The sequence below is a fragment of the Podarcis cretensis genome (genome assembly GCF_951804945.1).
Source record: "Podarcis cretensis genome assembly, chromosome: 5".
NCBI classification, from domain to species: Eukaryota; Metazoa; Chordata; class Lepidosauria; order Squamata; family Lacertidae; genus Podarcis; species Podarcis cretensis.
The window spans coordinates 55,423,139-55,438,740 of NC_137174.1; the positions used below are offsets into that span (position 1 = coordinate 55,423,139).

Consider the following 15,602-nt stretch of genomic DNA (forward strand, 5'->3'; position numbering starts at 1 on the left):
TCTCTTGATCCTCTCTTGTTTATAACTTACAATCTTTGAAACATAACCTGATATCCCTTAGATTGAGTTTAAAGAGTGTGACAGGCAGGTTCTGTTAAGAATTGCAAGATGAACAGTGCAGGTGTCATGGTTTAAGTTGAGGGAAAGGGGTTTGCACACAAATTTGCTGCATACATGCACACCTGCTTTCAAGGTAGCAAACCCCTTCTACTACATTTTAAATATTACATATTAAATGTATTAAATATTATATACTAAATATTATCACCCTTAGTTTGGGCCAAAGTATTTTGTTGTGGAAAGTCATTCACAGTAATTTCATTAAGTCCAAAATATTAAGAAACATGGAAATACTCATTGAGCTTGATCCAGAAATCCATGAGTGGAGTGAACCCCACCTATGAATGAGTTGCTCTGGGAATCTAAAGATGGGAAATGACATTTTGCCAATTGTCCTTCCCCTTGCATTGCTCCTTCCCCCTCAAAAACCACCCAGACACCTGAAGGACCATCTGGAACAGTGAAGGAGGTAGCACTTGAAGTGATAGGGAAAGATGAAAATCAGGGGAAGCCACCTCCCCTCTCTTTATGCAGTAGTTTCAACCAGATCTACAGCCCCAGATCTACTAAAGATTTTAAACAAGGAACTAGGGGTCTGCCAACAACTCTCATTAGCCTCTAGGCAGTGTGTGTAATATTAGTTTTGGTTTCATATTGGCCTTTCCTCATCTTGGCTACAGTGTCATCACCATGTAGCCTGATTACAGACAGAACAGTGGCCTGATCCAGATGTAAGGCTTAAAGCCAAGTTTAGAACAAGCCTGCTTGTTCCTTTAGGACCCTGTCAGAGCCCTCATGCCTCCTTCCCAAAGCCCAGCACCTCACTTTCCAGGCTTTGGGAAGGCAGCAGGGTGGAGGGCATCAAATGTTGCTGAGGTCTGCAAAAAAAAAAAAAAAAGGCCTTGAGGGACGCATGTTGCATCACCCTGTTTTGTGATGGTGATATGTATTCCTTAACTTACTTCAAAATGTGGCAAGCCAACTGTGCTGCATTTGGAGTCCCTCCTGTTCATTCTACTGAGTAGGGCCCATGGACTTCTGCTCCACTGTCCTACCACTGCTGGGTGAAGCATATGTTATGTAGCACTGGAACCTATATGCAGAACCAGGGAAGGCTCTTCTGCAAGATGAAGCATCCCCACCAACCAGAAGCCACCAAAAGAATGCAAATTGGCAGCTCTGATGTACAAAAATACATTTATTTTCAACAATTTCAAAACCACTGCCTTTTTTTTTACAGTAGAAATATTCAAATGGAACAATAAAACCAATAACAGTATATATATGTACTTATGTATATATATATGACTCATGCATTTGTCTTACTTCTTTTAAAATAAGTATTGCAATTGTCTGTCTCATTTAAATCTCGAAATGAAAGGAGGGTAGGGAGCAGTGCCAGTTTGCCAGCTTCCAACAACAGAGGATTTGGATTTCCATTCTGTCATTCTGGCCAAGTTGTATTCAGTGAAAGACTCCATGAGAGGTTGATAAGTTGGGTTAATATTGCCCCTGGCATCCTGACTGGAGCAGGATTAGGCAGAGTTGCTTTGTATCCAAGGCTGGCACAACACATAGTGGACGCAGCACTTGAGTCAAACTCAGGCCGCACAGATGGCGGGGAGGTCTTTAGGGCTGGAAGGCAAGATGTCATGCAACACCTAGTCCAAACAAGGGGGATTAAAGTATCATGACTTAGTAAGTGCCAGCAAGAGAACATAGCCTTCTGTCTCCTCAGATGGCTAACCATTTGACATCCACAATCATAGGCTGATTTATCTCTCTTCGCCCTACAGTAATCTTTCTTCTTTTTCTTTGGCTGCAGTCTCTATACCTATTTACCTGGGAGTAAGCTTCACTGAAATCAGTGGGTTTGAGTTAAAATGTATAGCATTGCACTATCTTTATATTTCCAGAATAGGTAAATCAGTTTTGGTGTAAGGGGCAACAGAGAATTGTTTGGACCCAGAACTTAGCACATTTCAGTGACTGAAGCAGGAAGTGGGGAAGTGATTCAGCAACTATATAATTGGGAAGGAGGAGGATGGGTTATTCTATTGCAAAAACCTCAAAGCCAATAAACAATAGAGAACAGGGCAGAGCTGACACAGCCGTGAGGCAGGTGAGGCCGCTGTTTCAGGTGGCAGAAACTTGGGGGGGGGGCACCTGCCCCATTGCCACTGCCAGCACTGCCACCAGTGGTGTAACATAATGCAAGATCTTGCAGAGCATGCATTTCAAAACACCATCATAGTGGCTCTCTTTTCAATCGCTATTATGGCTATTGTTTTGGATAAACCATAAACTAGCTGCCTATAGGTATCACAGACTTTTTCAACACTCCCTGGAAAGGTGGTGTGTGAGATCCTGTTCTGGAATGTTGAACAAATTAAATGATAGGGAGCGCATTTAAAATGAATAAGAGCTGTCCCATTTAATTAAATTGATGAGCTTAAGAATATGACTCCAGGATATGACTGGTTTTAAGACTCAGCACCCCATGGAAATAAATCTGCTGTCCAATTAAGAGGATATGTTTAGGCTTCAGAGTCCCTGGAATGTATGGAAACATTCTGGGCCTTAAATGACAATAAGAATAGATATATTTGCAGAAATACACTACCCGCCTAGGACTTTTTCAGGCTCATCTAATGGAGGAAGAAAGCAAAACAATAACTGTAAGCATCTCTATTAAAATAAGCCCTACTGAGTTCAGCAGAACTTCCTCCCAAATAAGTATGTATAGGATTACACCCATGTGTGTTTCATGCTGAGTCTTTATCTCCTAAATCTTATAAAGCCCTTACCAGTAAATAATGTTGCCACCCCTTTTTTCTTAGCAAGTTTTCCAGAGTTTTTAACAACAGGCAGAAATTAATCATGTGTATCTTCAAGCCAATATAAGCTTCAACTGTTGATCACCGGGCTGCTATATTGCTACTAAGGACATAGGAGCAATGACCACATTAATTGCTTATATTTTCAGCATCTGATTCTATCAAGAACTTCATTGTCTTAGGATAAGGTTTTACTTTTAGAGATTTTTTCCCCCTTCCATGGGTGACGGTTTTGAGTGTTATGGGGTAAGAGGTTGAGGAAGCCACAGTGATTACACTTTTATTCTATTGAATACTTCCTTCAGTTGTGTTTTCTACCTAAAACCACATTGCTGAGCTATTTTTCTTTCAGTGTAGTGCTCTATAGTCGTGGAGCCCCAGAGGGGCACATGGCTTTAAAATATAGCAGCTTTGGAAGGAGACTGTTGGGAGAAATGGTTCCTTTACAAATATGATGAAAATCCTCGTGGCTAATTTACATTTGCCAACACCATGACCAATTTGGCCCTCTTCTGAATGGTTCATCCATTGTATGGACTTTTTTTTACTGCACAGACATTATTTCAGACTAGTTAAGTAATCAGGCATAATTAATATCATTAATAGCACCATTAATATCATCAAAAACTGCTTCACCAGGAATACAACTGCCATTTACTTTACTGCAATAAAAAAGTCCGCCACCTGTAAATCCTAATGACATTGTCCCATTACTTCTCAAGGCTATTCAGATGTTTTGCAATTGTGAGGATAATAATACGCCATGGTAGTTTTCAAAAGCTGGTGTTTCTGATCTCATATGCATTTCACTGGATAGCTGCTAAGAACTAAAAATACTAGACACAAACAACACAGAGAGCCACCATCCCCACCACCACCATTTGCCGAATCGGAAACTGGAAGTCCAGTAAAATGGCTGTGTGCTAAATGCATGCCACTAGTAACTAAGACTAGCCAGGAGAAATTCTGGGGAGGCTAGAGGATTAAAAATCAAACAAGGAGCAACACCAAAGGTTAAAAATCCTTTGCACTGATTTCATTAGTGCAAGGATTTATGCTTGTGCAGCAGAAGTTTATCCCTTCTCCTCTCCCACACATGCCCTGTGCCCTCTCCAAATCTGCTCTGGAGGGTTGAGGGGAAATCCAAAACAGATTTAGCAGGTGTGCAGGGAGAGAAAAGGTGGGTGGAGCACAAGCATAAATCTTGGATACTATCCAACACTGAATGCAACCCAACATTGATGCCACAATTATTTGATCTTCTCAAACTGAAGCATATTTTCTTGCACAACCTGTTAAATAGACTGGGAATATAATGGACTCAGCATAGTGTTTCTAAACTAGACTCATTCCAAGCCCTACACTCCTGCTTCTGAGGAAGAACCAATATCTTGACTGTATTGCATTTTGAAGTGTTCACAACCCAGATATATTGCCTTCTTGTTGCAGGTCCCTACCAGTGCCAACTGAACACAAAGAGGAAAGAGTTAAACATGACAGACAACTGATACGCATCCAGATCTCCCATGTGACACAGCTGCTCGCCGCAGATCCCCAGTGAACTTCTCATGTGGGTGTGAAGGTGTGTGGGTGAGTGTGGTTTATTCATTTTAAATTTATCTTTTACTAAACATTAAATTATTTATCAAGAAATAAAAAGGTATTTACATGGTAATTATCTACAGTATGCCATCAGTTTCCTCAATACCAACAGTATCAACATGCACCAGCAAGGGCCTCATTCATAAACTTGGTCAGATGTGCCAGCCGTCATTTTGTGTAGCCTGCCCACCCTCATGAGAATCTAAGGAGTCAACTTCAGAAGGCTTTATTATTCCCCATTTTAAAAGATATACAGGATATTATATATATGTATATATATACTCAGTTGATTGAATCCAACAGGGTGTCAAATGAGAATAGAACCCTGCATTCATTCTACAGGAGCAAGTCTGGTATGAACAATTAAATAACCTTCTGAGACTGCCACTGGCAGAGTAGCCCAATTATTTTCTGAAAGGGGAAATAGAGAATGTGCCCAAAAATTTAAGTTCAGGGTTATATTATTTCTGGTTTCCATTAAGTCTTGTATTTTTTCTTCTATTATACAGTTTTCCAAAAACTGAATTTATGAATGTGGCCCCAGAAAACAAAATAACACCAAAAAAAGAAAAAAGAAAACCACATTCTGCGCCCCCTCCCTCCCTAATAATAATAATAGTCATCATTATGACATAGAATTTTCTTTGTAATAATAATAATAATATTAATTAAAAATAAAAACTCAGAAATTTTGTAGTCAAAGTGGTATTCCTGGTATTAAACACTAGTGCAGTTGGGTATTTCCTTTGTGCTTTCACTGTTGGAGATCGTTGAGATGCTCCCTAAGAAAAAAGAAAATAGAAGAATTAATGGAGGTCACCAAATTTGGATATTGGTTGTGGCACAGATTTTCCTTCTTTCCCATGGTGTATAATCGAGGGGCCTTCTATTCCTTACAGCAAAATCCCACCCAAAAATGTCAAAGCAGTGTACACAGTAAACAATTAAGTCTACAAGTTAATTCATGGTCACCAATGGTACACACAATGGAGTTACACCAGAAAAAAAAAATGTTGGAAGGAAAAAATCTTAATGAGGCATCTAAAATTTAACATCATTGACTGTCTGATTTCAGTAGAAAGTTCCACAAAGCACTAACACTCTGTGCTTGGTGACCTTGGAGTGGACCTCAAGGAGCATGCAGGATAACTTAATAGTGCCTCTTTTGATTAGACTACTGCTTAATTTTTTTAGGCACCTCATGTAACACAAGAATTGTACTATCACCGGACTGCAATAGAGAAGAGAAGATAGACGCATTTCCTCTTCTTTTGTTCATTTTCTCCCCCCCCCCCGTGCCCTTTCCCTTAAAGGGGCCTGTCTGTTCCCATTTGCCGCTCCAAACTCTGCTACCCTAGGGTATCTTGGCTTACCATCTCATCCTTCCTCATTTGCCCTATGCATCAGTTACAGAAATTAGCCTGCCAACGTCTATGCATCTGCAGAGAGCTGAGCCACTAAAATCTCCAGAAAAAATTAACATTCTAATATTCAGCCACAATCTAACATATTTCTCACAACTCCTTCTCATGCAGAGACAGCTAATGGGTGCATATAACTAAGCTCTACAGAGTTGATTTCCGTGAATCAACTCTGAGCAAAACTTAGTTGAATACCACTCAGTGTCAGCAACATGCATTCACTCATGGCAGAGGACAAGGGCCAGAGAAGACTCTTAATGAGCATGAATTGTTGAGATGTCATTGAATGAACAGGCAGATTGTTTACCTATAACCCGTGTGTCCAGCTCTTTGTCCATGAGTTCTTCAGGGTCTGTGAATTCACTCAGAGTGATCTTGGGGGCATTTTCACTTTGGCTGACAGAACCAATCATTTCCTGTTCTTTGTCATGCTGAACTTGAGCATAGATGTTAATCCATGGGATTTTCCTATGTTAAAAAGGGGAATAAAATAGATTTTCATTGAGAGGGTCTTCCCGATTCACAGTAACAGTTGCCTCCTCAACAGTGAATATTATATATTATACCACAAAAACCAGAGGAACAAAGCATGACAGGAATATAATTTACACTTATAAAAATCTTAGTACGGATGCCTGGCCCACATTGAACAGGAATCTATTTAATAATAATAATAATAATAATAATAATAATAATAATAATAATACAGTGGTACCTTGGTAGCTCCCGAACAAATCGGGAGTGAGTCTTCTGGTTTGCAAACATTTTTTGGAGGTCAAACGTCCAATGCAGCTTCCACAGCTTCCAATTGAGTGCAGGAAGCTCCTGCAGCCAATCGGAAGCTGCGCCTTGGTTTTTGAACTGTTTTGGGACTGTTTAAATTCATCAAACGGACTCCCAGAACAGGTTAAATTCAAGAACCAAGATATCACTGTCATCAAATTTATATACCACCTTATACCGCCCTATACCCAGAGGTCTCTCAGAGCGGTTCACAGATTCAATACATACAATGTGTACCAGGCAGCCACATCTGGTAGGCTGAAAGCTGAAAATGTTGTTCTATCACAAGTAAAATAACAAAAAAGTGGGGTATATTATTCTTATTTTTATTCTTATCTTACCATTACCCGCCTGTCACCCTGAGGTCCTAAAGCAGCTTACAACAATTTAAGATACAACATTAAAAACAATTTTAAAAACCTACAATCACAAAAATAACATTTAATAAAAATAACATCAAGTAAAAATAGCAAGAGTTCAAACAAATGCTTAGATTATTATAGTTAGATTTCCAGTATTTCTGCATCATAATCTGAAAGGCCATTTTCTAAAAAAAGAGAGAGAGATTTCTTTTCCCATGTCATGAAATGGATCCCGTAAAACACCCTCTCATGCCATTTTAAAGTCCAACTGTTGACCAACAGTCCCATGGCTTGTCCTCCATTCCCAGATCCTGTTTTCTCTTTGACCCTGATCTATTTCCAGCTTCTGACTCTCTGCAGACTGCTGACCACAGCCTAGCCCTCCCACCTCAAATAATATCAGACTGGATCAGATAGATGCCTGACATCAGAGTGTATCTCATACCTTGATGAAAGAGCAAACTGTCTACAGTGGGGAGTGGCTTTTACTGGTCTCAACTTCCCACCAAAAATGTGGGGTTTCTTGGAACCATCTGGCCAGGTGACAAAAGAAGTGCCCTCTCAGAATATCTTTTCTGCAAGGAGTTCTGTACATGCTCTGAAACCTAAGATACTATTCAAGCAGGTAACATGTAACTAGCTAAGTTCCTCCTCGTCTTCTTTCCCAAATTATTTGTACCTTTACACTTGGCTTCATTGGTTTTAAAAGGCAATTCTCTGGAAATTCCCACTGGAAATTCCTACGTGCTCAACAACATGGGTCTAAAGCTACCCATTCTGTATTAAGAGTATTTCACAAGGTTTATGGAGAAATAAATAGAAATCTTCTCTCTTTGTTTATTTCCCCCCAGACCGGGGCTGAAGGGAGGGGTCCTGAGCTATTGGGACCAGAAATTCCCCAAGCAGCTGAAAAAAACTGGGTTGTGTCAGGGGGTTCATCCTATGGTAGCAGCCAGCTGTAATTCTCTTTTTGGAGGGGTGGGGAAAGGAGAGAAGAAAATAAAGAAATGTGGCTTCTCCAAGATCTGTCATGGATGAGTTTCTGTCTCTCTTGAGACCCTTTGTGAGAGGAGACCCACAGCCAGGCTAACAGGCTCCATTTCCTTGTAGCATTTTTGTATTAATTCAGTAGCTGGATTAATTGCGATTTTGCTGATGACCCTGACACAGCTCACAGCTGACATCACAGCTGCCAAGAAACAAATCTTATGAGTTATCTCAGCCAATAAGATTAAACAGTAGTGATGGCTAATGACACACAAGACGGAAGGAGGGGCACTGAGAAGTAGCAGCAGAGAGGGAAGGAAAAGTGCACTGAAGCACATCAGAACAACGCGAATGTTTAGTGAAGTGAGTATTTTCCATTAATTGACCTTGCTGCATCTAGGAGCATCACAGAGAAGAAAACATCAACATTTGAAGATATGTGATGCTGAATGTCTCCCTATGGGGCAAACGTCCAGAGATGACTGTCTGTTCCTGCTGTCTGAGTCACTGTGAGACATATTTTTCACTGTAGACAGTAAATATTTGTGTAATGCTGTCATTCTTTTTAATCAGTGGACAGGGTGCACAAGTGATCCTTTCCTTTTGGCTTCCTTTTAAACAACTGGGAGTGTTTGAGATGGATAACATATTCTTTCTTAACCTTATTTTCTCTGGGCTGGCTTTGTCCAATACCTTTGATAACAATTTATCCTTTCTGCCCTTCAACATCCTCCCGGTTCTCTTGCAAACGAATAACTAAGCTCATTTAGCTTTTGTGCATGCTTGCCTGATTTTGTACATCTAAATTAGGTCAGTAATAGCTGATATAATGTGTCATCATTGCTTTGGAAAGCTTGCCTGTGTTATATTCTATTTTCAGCATCTGTTCTGGCTGTTGGGCCTTTTAAACCTAGTCAGAGTTCCAGGGGAAGCTTCCTTCTCTGCAGTATTAAAAAAATGGTGGGTCAGATAAAAGCATATATATACACACACCATTTCAGAGTGAGACTCTGAGATCCTAGTTTGGTTCAGGCTTTCATCTAAGCATCTTTCAGGGGAGACTTGAATAGATACATTTTCAAAACAATATATGAGAAAGATACCCAGAGATGTAATGGGCTCATTAAAAGGAGTAGTGTATGTGGATCCCTCATGGCAGAAAACTCCCCCCCCCCCACTGTACCTATGAAAGGACCCCATGCCAGGCATGGTGAGCTATCTGAATGGAATAAAACCTCTTTGTACCATTCTCTGCGCACCTCAGAGCAGCAGAAAGTAGCATCAAAGGAGAATTCAAGAACCATTTCTTCTGTCTTCAGTGCTGGATACATCAAAGCAAACTTTGCTGAGATAAAGTATGAACATTAGCCATTCCTCCTTTCTCCCCAATACACATGTGTCTTAAGCCCAGTTCTGAGACATTGTAGGTGTCCCTTCACCCCTAAGACCATGCATTGTTTCCAATGCCTGAGCTTCTCACCTCCATGTGTCCACATTCATGTTGACCCTTTGCCTCTACGCCTAAATATATGCCAACTTCCTTTGGTTGTGTAACTGGGGAGAATAAGTATTTAGGCTGAACTTTTACCCAGTGAGAGTGTAGGTTTCGCAGTACACTGCCTTCCCCTTAGCCTCAATCTAAGCTTTCAGACAGTGCCCTGGTTAAGACTCTCTATTGCCACCTTTATGAACAATTACTTAATATTCTGGTTAGTTGACCAACATTAAACCAGAGTTCCCATTTTGGCTATAGTGAGAAATTCTGGTTTATAACAAACCAGAATCTCCACATGATGCAGGCACACAAAAGGAGAGGAAGAGGGGAAGATGAGGGTGGAGCAAGCAGGCCTGATGCTTGTTCCCGGTTTCATAAATCATAGTTTATAAAACCAACACCTTTGCATCCAAATGGGGCCAGACCCTCTCCAGCTCACATAGCCAAAGCCATTTAGTAGAAGGACAAAGATGTACAGAGATGTGGAACATTATGTTTTAATGCTTTTAAAATGTTTAATGCCAGCTGTATATTGATCTAGCACCAATGGCAAAATTTCTGTCGGATAAATCAGCCTTATATAACCAATATGCTTAACTCTAATAATGCATGAAAGGATTAAGACCATAGAGTAAGCTCTCCTGCCAGGCTTAGCTAAGTCAGAGCTCCTCACTTTGGGAGGAAGGGCTAGCAAAGCCTTTTGCTCCCTCTATTTTGCATCATGGGAACTGACCAGTAATGATGTCTGGGTTGGATTCTCCATGCTTAGACCGTGTAGCTTTAGCAAGCCATTTTTGTGTTTCTATGCAAATAATTGACAAACATTTAGCATTTTTTGTAACCTAAGTTAAAACTGCCTTTGTTTTCTGGCTGCTGTATGGAAAAGCACATCTGACCTTTGAAGGGTTTGTAAGTAAACCATTTTTAGCTTACCAAACATGAAACCACCTTCTATGCAAAGGGGAAGTGGGGAACTTTGGAAGAAACTTGGAAGGGGATATTTTAAAGATCTAACAGCCTATATTACCACACTAGGCTTTGCTTCCTGTTTTGTGATTTTTAAATCTCTGTAGAGGCTCTCTCAACAGAGAGTACCTGCTGCAAACCTGTGTTTGCTTGCCTTGAAAGTCCTGTTGGTGCCGACCTTTAAAGCCCTAAATGGCCTCAGCCCTGTATACCTAAAGAAGTGTCTCCACCCACATCGTTCAGCTCAGACACTGAGATCCAGCAGCGAGGATCTTCTGGCGGTTCCCACACTACGAGAAGTGAAGCAACAGGGAACCAGACAAAGGGCCTTCTCAGTAGTGGCGCCCACCCTATGTAATGACCTCGCATCAAATGTTAAGGAGATGAGTAATTTTATAATATTTAGGAAATATCTGAAGGCAGCCCTGTATAGGAAAGCTCTTTAAGGTTTAATGTTTTATTGTGTTTTTCTATATGCTGGAAGCCACCCAGAGTGGCTGGGGCAACACAGTCAGATGGGTGGAGTACAAATTAATTTTTGTTTGTTTGTTTGTTTGTTTCTGGACCAAACAAAAGTTTCCTTGACTATCTCTAATGTGTTTATTACTGTCCATGTAGTTAATGCCTGAAGCATTGACATCTGCTATATTGAACTGGAGCAGCTAAAATGTATCTAAATGAGAAAAGGCTTCTGTGGATCACACCCTTAGTGCACAGCAGCAAAATTCCTTTTCCACCTTCCATGCAGATGAACCAAGGATAACCACAGGCTTCCTTTAGAATGAGGCTTTGTAGAAAGAGAAGCATTACTATACGTACTGTGGCTGTTGACCATAAAGAACAAAATAGAATCTAGAAACGCATATTTATTTATTTCTTTGCTGGAAACCAAAATCTCCATCTAGCTTTTAGTAAAGGAGCAAAACAAACCAAGATTAGCCTCCTTATACCATCACTTCCTTCACGGCAAAATATCTTTTATTTCCTAATGGATTTCCTCCACGTGCACATGTAGCGCAACACAGCCCAGCTTCCAAGGCTGGAGGACAGTTTGCAACGTGAATGCCGAACGAGTCACTCGAGTGCCTGGCTTCACGCAGGCTCCTAATAAACTGCTGGTGTGTGTGCCAGCAGAGTGCCAATTGTAGCAATCTGCAAAATTAAAAATTCATGCAAACACATGTTTTCCCTACCTTTGCTAAACTGAAGCTCTTCATTCTAGCAGCAATTCTACCTAATCACAAAAGTACACATTGCTAATAGACTTCTGGATCCGACGGAAAAATGGGACAGCGCTAAATATTTTATATTCCATTTGTTATTAGGAGCAGCTGCATTCTTTTAGGCAGAGGGGGAGCGAGCTGTGAGTTGATTGAAGATGCAGTAGGATCCCATCAAGAAATCAGTGAGATCCAAGAACAGTATCTCAGGAAAGTTAAAGCTCTTGTCTCCTTTGCTCTATGCTCCTGTCTAGGTACTAAGGGTGAGTTCTGTTGCTGTTGCTTGGTTTTTTCGGCCCAGAAACAGGTATACTAAAAAACAACAACACATAGCATAGAATCTAGTTTTGGGGGGGTTTTTTTAGTAAAAAGTGAACCTGTCTTAATTGTTTTGAACTGCATATGTTATTTTAAGAGCATAATACAATCCTGCTGGACAGTGGCCCATCTAGTCCATTATCCTGTTCTCACAGGGAGCAACCAGAAGCCTGTGAAAAGCCTGCAAGCTGGACATGAGCACAAGACATTTTGGCACTTGAAGCGAACCACAAACTGCTGCTCCCCGCCACCACCAGGGAAGAGGGGGGTGAGTGAATATCTACATAGGAACGAAGGGAAGAATCCAATCAGCCTTACCTGATGGTTGAAATGGGAATCAAAGGTCATCTTGGGTGGGTGGGAAGGGGTCCTCTCTGAGTCATGCCGGGTGGGTGCAGCCCTCAGGAGACCCCAGAGGGCAGCCCCTGTCATTTACTCCCTAAGGGTAGGAGGAGACCAGCAGTGCCTCCTATTTGCCAAGAGGCCACTGTAGAGGCAGCATAGCAGAGGTGGTGGTGGTGGGGCTGCTGAGAAGACAGATCTGGCCTTCAAGGAGTGTGCTGCAGCAGCAGGCAATCTGTTCCATGGATGTCGGATCTGTTGCCCCTCTGCAACCTGCCGCCTGAGGCAGTTGCCTCACCTTGCCTCATGGGTGGGCTGGCCCTGGTCTAAGAGCACTCTGCTCACCTGTGATTTCCAACAACTGGTATTGAGAGGATGGTGCCTCTGATAGTGGAGGTAGAACATTATTATCATGGCTAGTTGTCACTGATAGCCTTTTCCACCAGGAATTTGTCTAATCCTGTTTGAAAGTAATCCACGTTGGTGGCCATCACTGTCTCCTAGGGGAGTGGGTTCCATAGTTTAACTATTTGCTGCATAAAGAAGTACTTTCTTTTTTCTGTTTTGAATCTTTAAAGATTCTGCTCCATTCAGATTTCTTTAACAACATTATGATACTGGCAGTTCCCAATTAGCCCTAGAATGGAATTTGCCTTTTTTCACAGCTGTTGCACACTGGGTTGATGTCTTCACCAAGCTCTCTGCTACCACGCCAATGTTTTGTCACTGCCAGTTCATACCTATTAAGTCTATATGTGAAATTATTAATTTTTTTTTGCCTTGACATTCATTACATTTCACTTCTTTACATTGCAGTCCACTCGACACTTTACTGCCCATTCACTCAATTTGGAGAAGTCCTTCTATTTATTTAAACTCCTGCATCCCACTTTATAAACTCAAGAGTTTTTTAAAGTCAGCAGCTCATAAGGCAACTGTATTGCTCAGTCTTGTAAATACCTAGTTTCAGTTGTGATACTAGATTTCCTTAACACTAGCTTTATTCAGTAATGGCAGCTTTGGCTGTTCTTGAAGCAGCCTGGTCATTTGAGTTTGCTCAGACCTCAGTTTGCAGAATGCATGGCGTGCAACTGCAGAACACGGGTTGCATATTGCCTTTTACAGTGGCATCTCCAGCCCCTTTATCAGTAACCTCAAGCACAAGCAATTCCAAGAGGTGGGGTTTCTACTGCCCAACAAACCGCTTAGCGATTTTACTGCAATCAGGTGGCACAGAAATTTTGTTAAATAAAAATACCCCTCAAACTCTGCAGGTCCTCGTTTTATTTAAGGCAGCTTTAGCAGGAAGGAATTCCTCTCTTTAATGCCACGTCCCTCCCCTTCCACTGCGTTCAGGGTGCCTGTCCGCTTTCTATCTCACTGTATACTGGGATAGGTGGGGTTCTGCGCCCACTCTTGAGCAGCTGTAAGAGCAGGATAGGGTGAGGGAAGAAAGCTGCAGCAGGTGGAGATGTGAATATGCCGCTTACAGAGAAGCAGTCCCTCCCTGACATGAAGGCCATAAAGTTAACAGAGCCCATCTGGGTTTGCACCTGGCATCCCTAATTTAAACTCATCTCCTGCACTGATGTAGCTTTATTGTTAAACTCCCAGGGGGCTAATGCCAGCACTGGCAGCGCTCATCTGTTCTTCAGAGAGGCAGGAAACTTTGATGTGGAAGCAAATGGAAAAATGCAGAGGATATAGGAAAACTGGAAGGTACTCCATGAAAATGCTCTCTTTTCAAAGCAAGGGATCATATATAGCATTAATAAATTTTCAAATGCTTATATGCATTTTCTTCTGATATGACCACTATCCCCTGCCCCATTTTTATTTGTTGTGGGAGAGTGTTACATGTGTACAACATTTTTTGATGTTATGGAACACTTGTGGGACCAAAGGTTGATGGCAGTTTATGAATAGTACTTTGTGACTTTTCTTCTGCTCCATCACTTCTATTAGAATTACAGAATATCCACTCCAATACCCAGTCCTGAAATTTCCCTTTATCCATTGACAGTGCAAGGGGCTACCACATCTAGGGTAGGTGGAAAGCTTGAAAACATTCCAACACAGAAGCCGCGTTCCACATCAGAAGGTTAGTAGAGTTCATTATGAACAGATTTTGCCCAGCTTTAATTTGGTCCTGGAAATATTTATCCCCTGGTCACTTGGGTTTTGCTCCTCTTCTGTGCATCTAGGTTCATAAAAAGGTGACCGAGTAGGTGTGAGAAAGCAGAACTTCATGCTATTCTAGAGACATTTCTGCTTCTTGGATTGAACAAATATAAAACTAGCACTTGTGAGACTGACAATTTCCCACAGCATAGTAAAACTGACCTGCACCATCCAAGATGCTTTTGTAGCTGTGTCAGTACAAGTTAGCATGGATTTTTACAGGTAACCATTCTTTGGGCAGCCACTGTTGCTAAATGGTGAAAATTATCTTGTAATGAAATCTTTGAAGAATACGAAATCTGATGAGGTCTATTTGGGGATCTGGATAATTGCACGTTGAACATGTATCTGGAATATCTGGATTAATCAAACTGCAGATCAGTGATTGACCAACTAATCTCAGCATTAGCTCACTCCTTGCAAATCAGATAGAATATGAATCACCTACTTTGAAGACACTTTGCTCATTTTGGTGCCATTTAAATAGCACCTTGTGGCGTATAAAATGAATTGATAGAAGGCAATACAGAATATAAGACTCTCAAGTTTATTATCTGTATTTTCTGTGCCTGTTGTTTATGACATATAATAATCAAGATAAAAATTATCAGTGATCTCTGATTAGTAACCACATTTCTTCAAATGTGGCAGAACCACAAGGAGTTGGACAGAGCTGCTGCATGTGTACATTTTTCATTGAAGCAGATGCTCTTTGACTACCTGATTTACTGGAAGTGTATAGGTGACAATTCTTTCATGCAGGAGGATGCTGACTCTGGGAACCCTAAGCACATTTACTTCTGTTTAGAGCTGATATTTAGGTAAAGAAAATCCAACTGTGGGCCACTGACTAGAAAACAATACAATTAGAATTAATGATCACCCATAGAATGATGCAGTATTGCAACCTAATTATATAAAAAATGCCTTTCATATATATAAAAAGTTGCTAAGCATATATAAACAATAGTAGATTAGGGTCAGTAAATGACACTGGTTAGATGTGTTTATACATATACCGTATTTTT

At 41.0% G+C, this 15,602-nt stretch overlaps 1 protein-coding gene across 2 annotated transcripts in view; it reads right to left on the reverse strand.

The window, feature by feature from the left end:
- Window positions 1–1,240: 1,240 nt before the first annotated feature.
- The window catches only part of SORCS3 (sortilin related VPS10 domain containing receptor 3), a 418,783-nt gene continuing 404,421 nt past the window's right edge, over window positions 1,241–15,602 (reverse strand). The window contains exons 26-28 of one of the 2 annotated variants that reach the window (XR_013838924.1): window positions 6,228–6,388; window positions 4,146–5,281; window positions 1,241–3,976 (exon numbers count right to left, since the gene is read on the reverse strand). Coding sequence is in view for 1 of the 2 variants with exons in the window: in XM_079976042.1 (XP_079832168.1) it covers window positions 5,217–5,281; window positions 6,228–6,388 (226 nt within the window). In the remaining variant the exon portion in view is untranslated. Of the gene's footprint in view, window positions 5,282–6,227; window positions 6,389–15,602 lie in introns of both variants that reach the window. The other variant, XM_079976042.1, reaches the window with a different exon arrangement.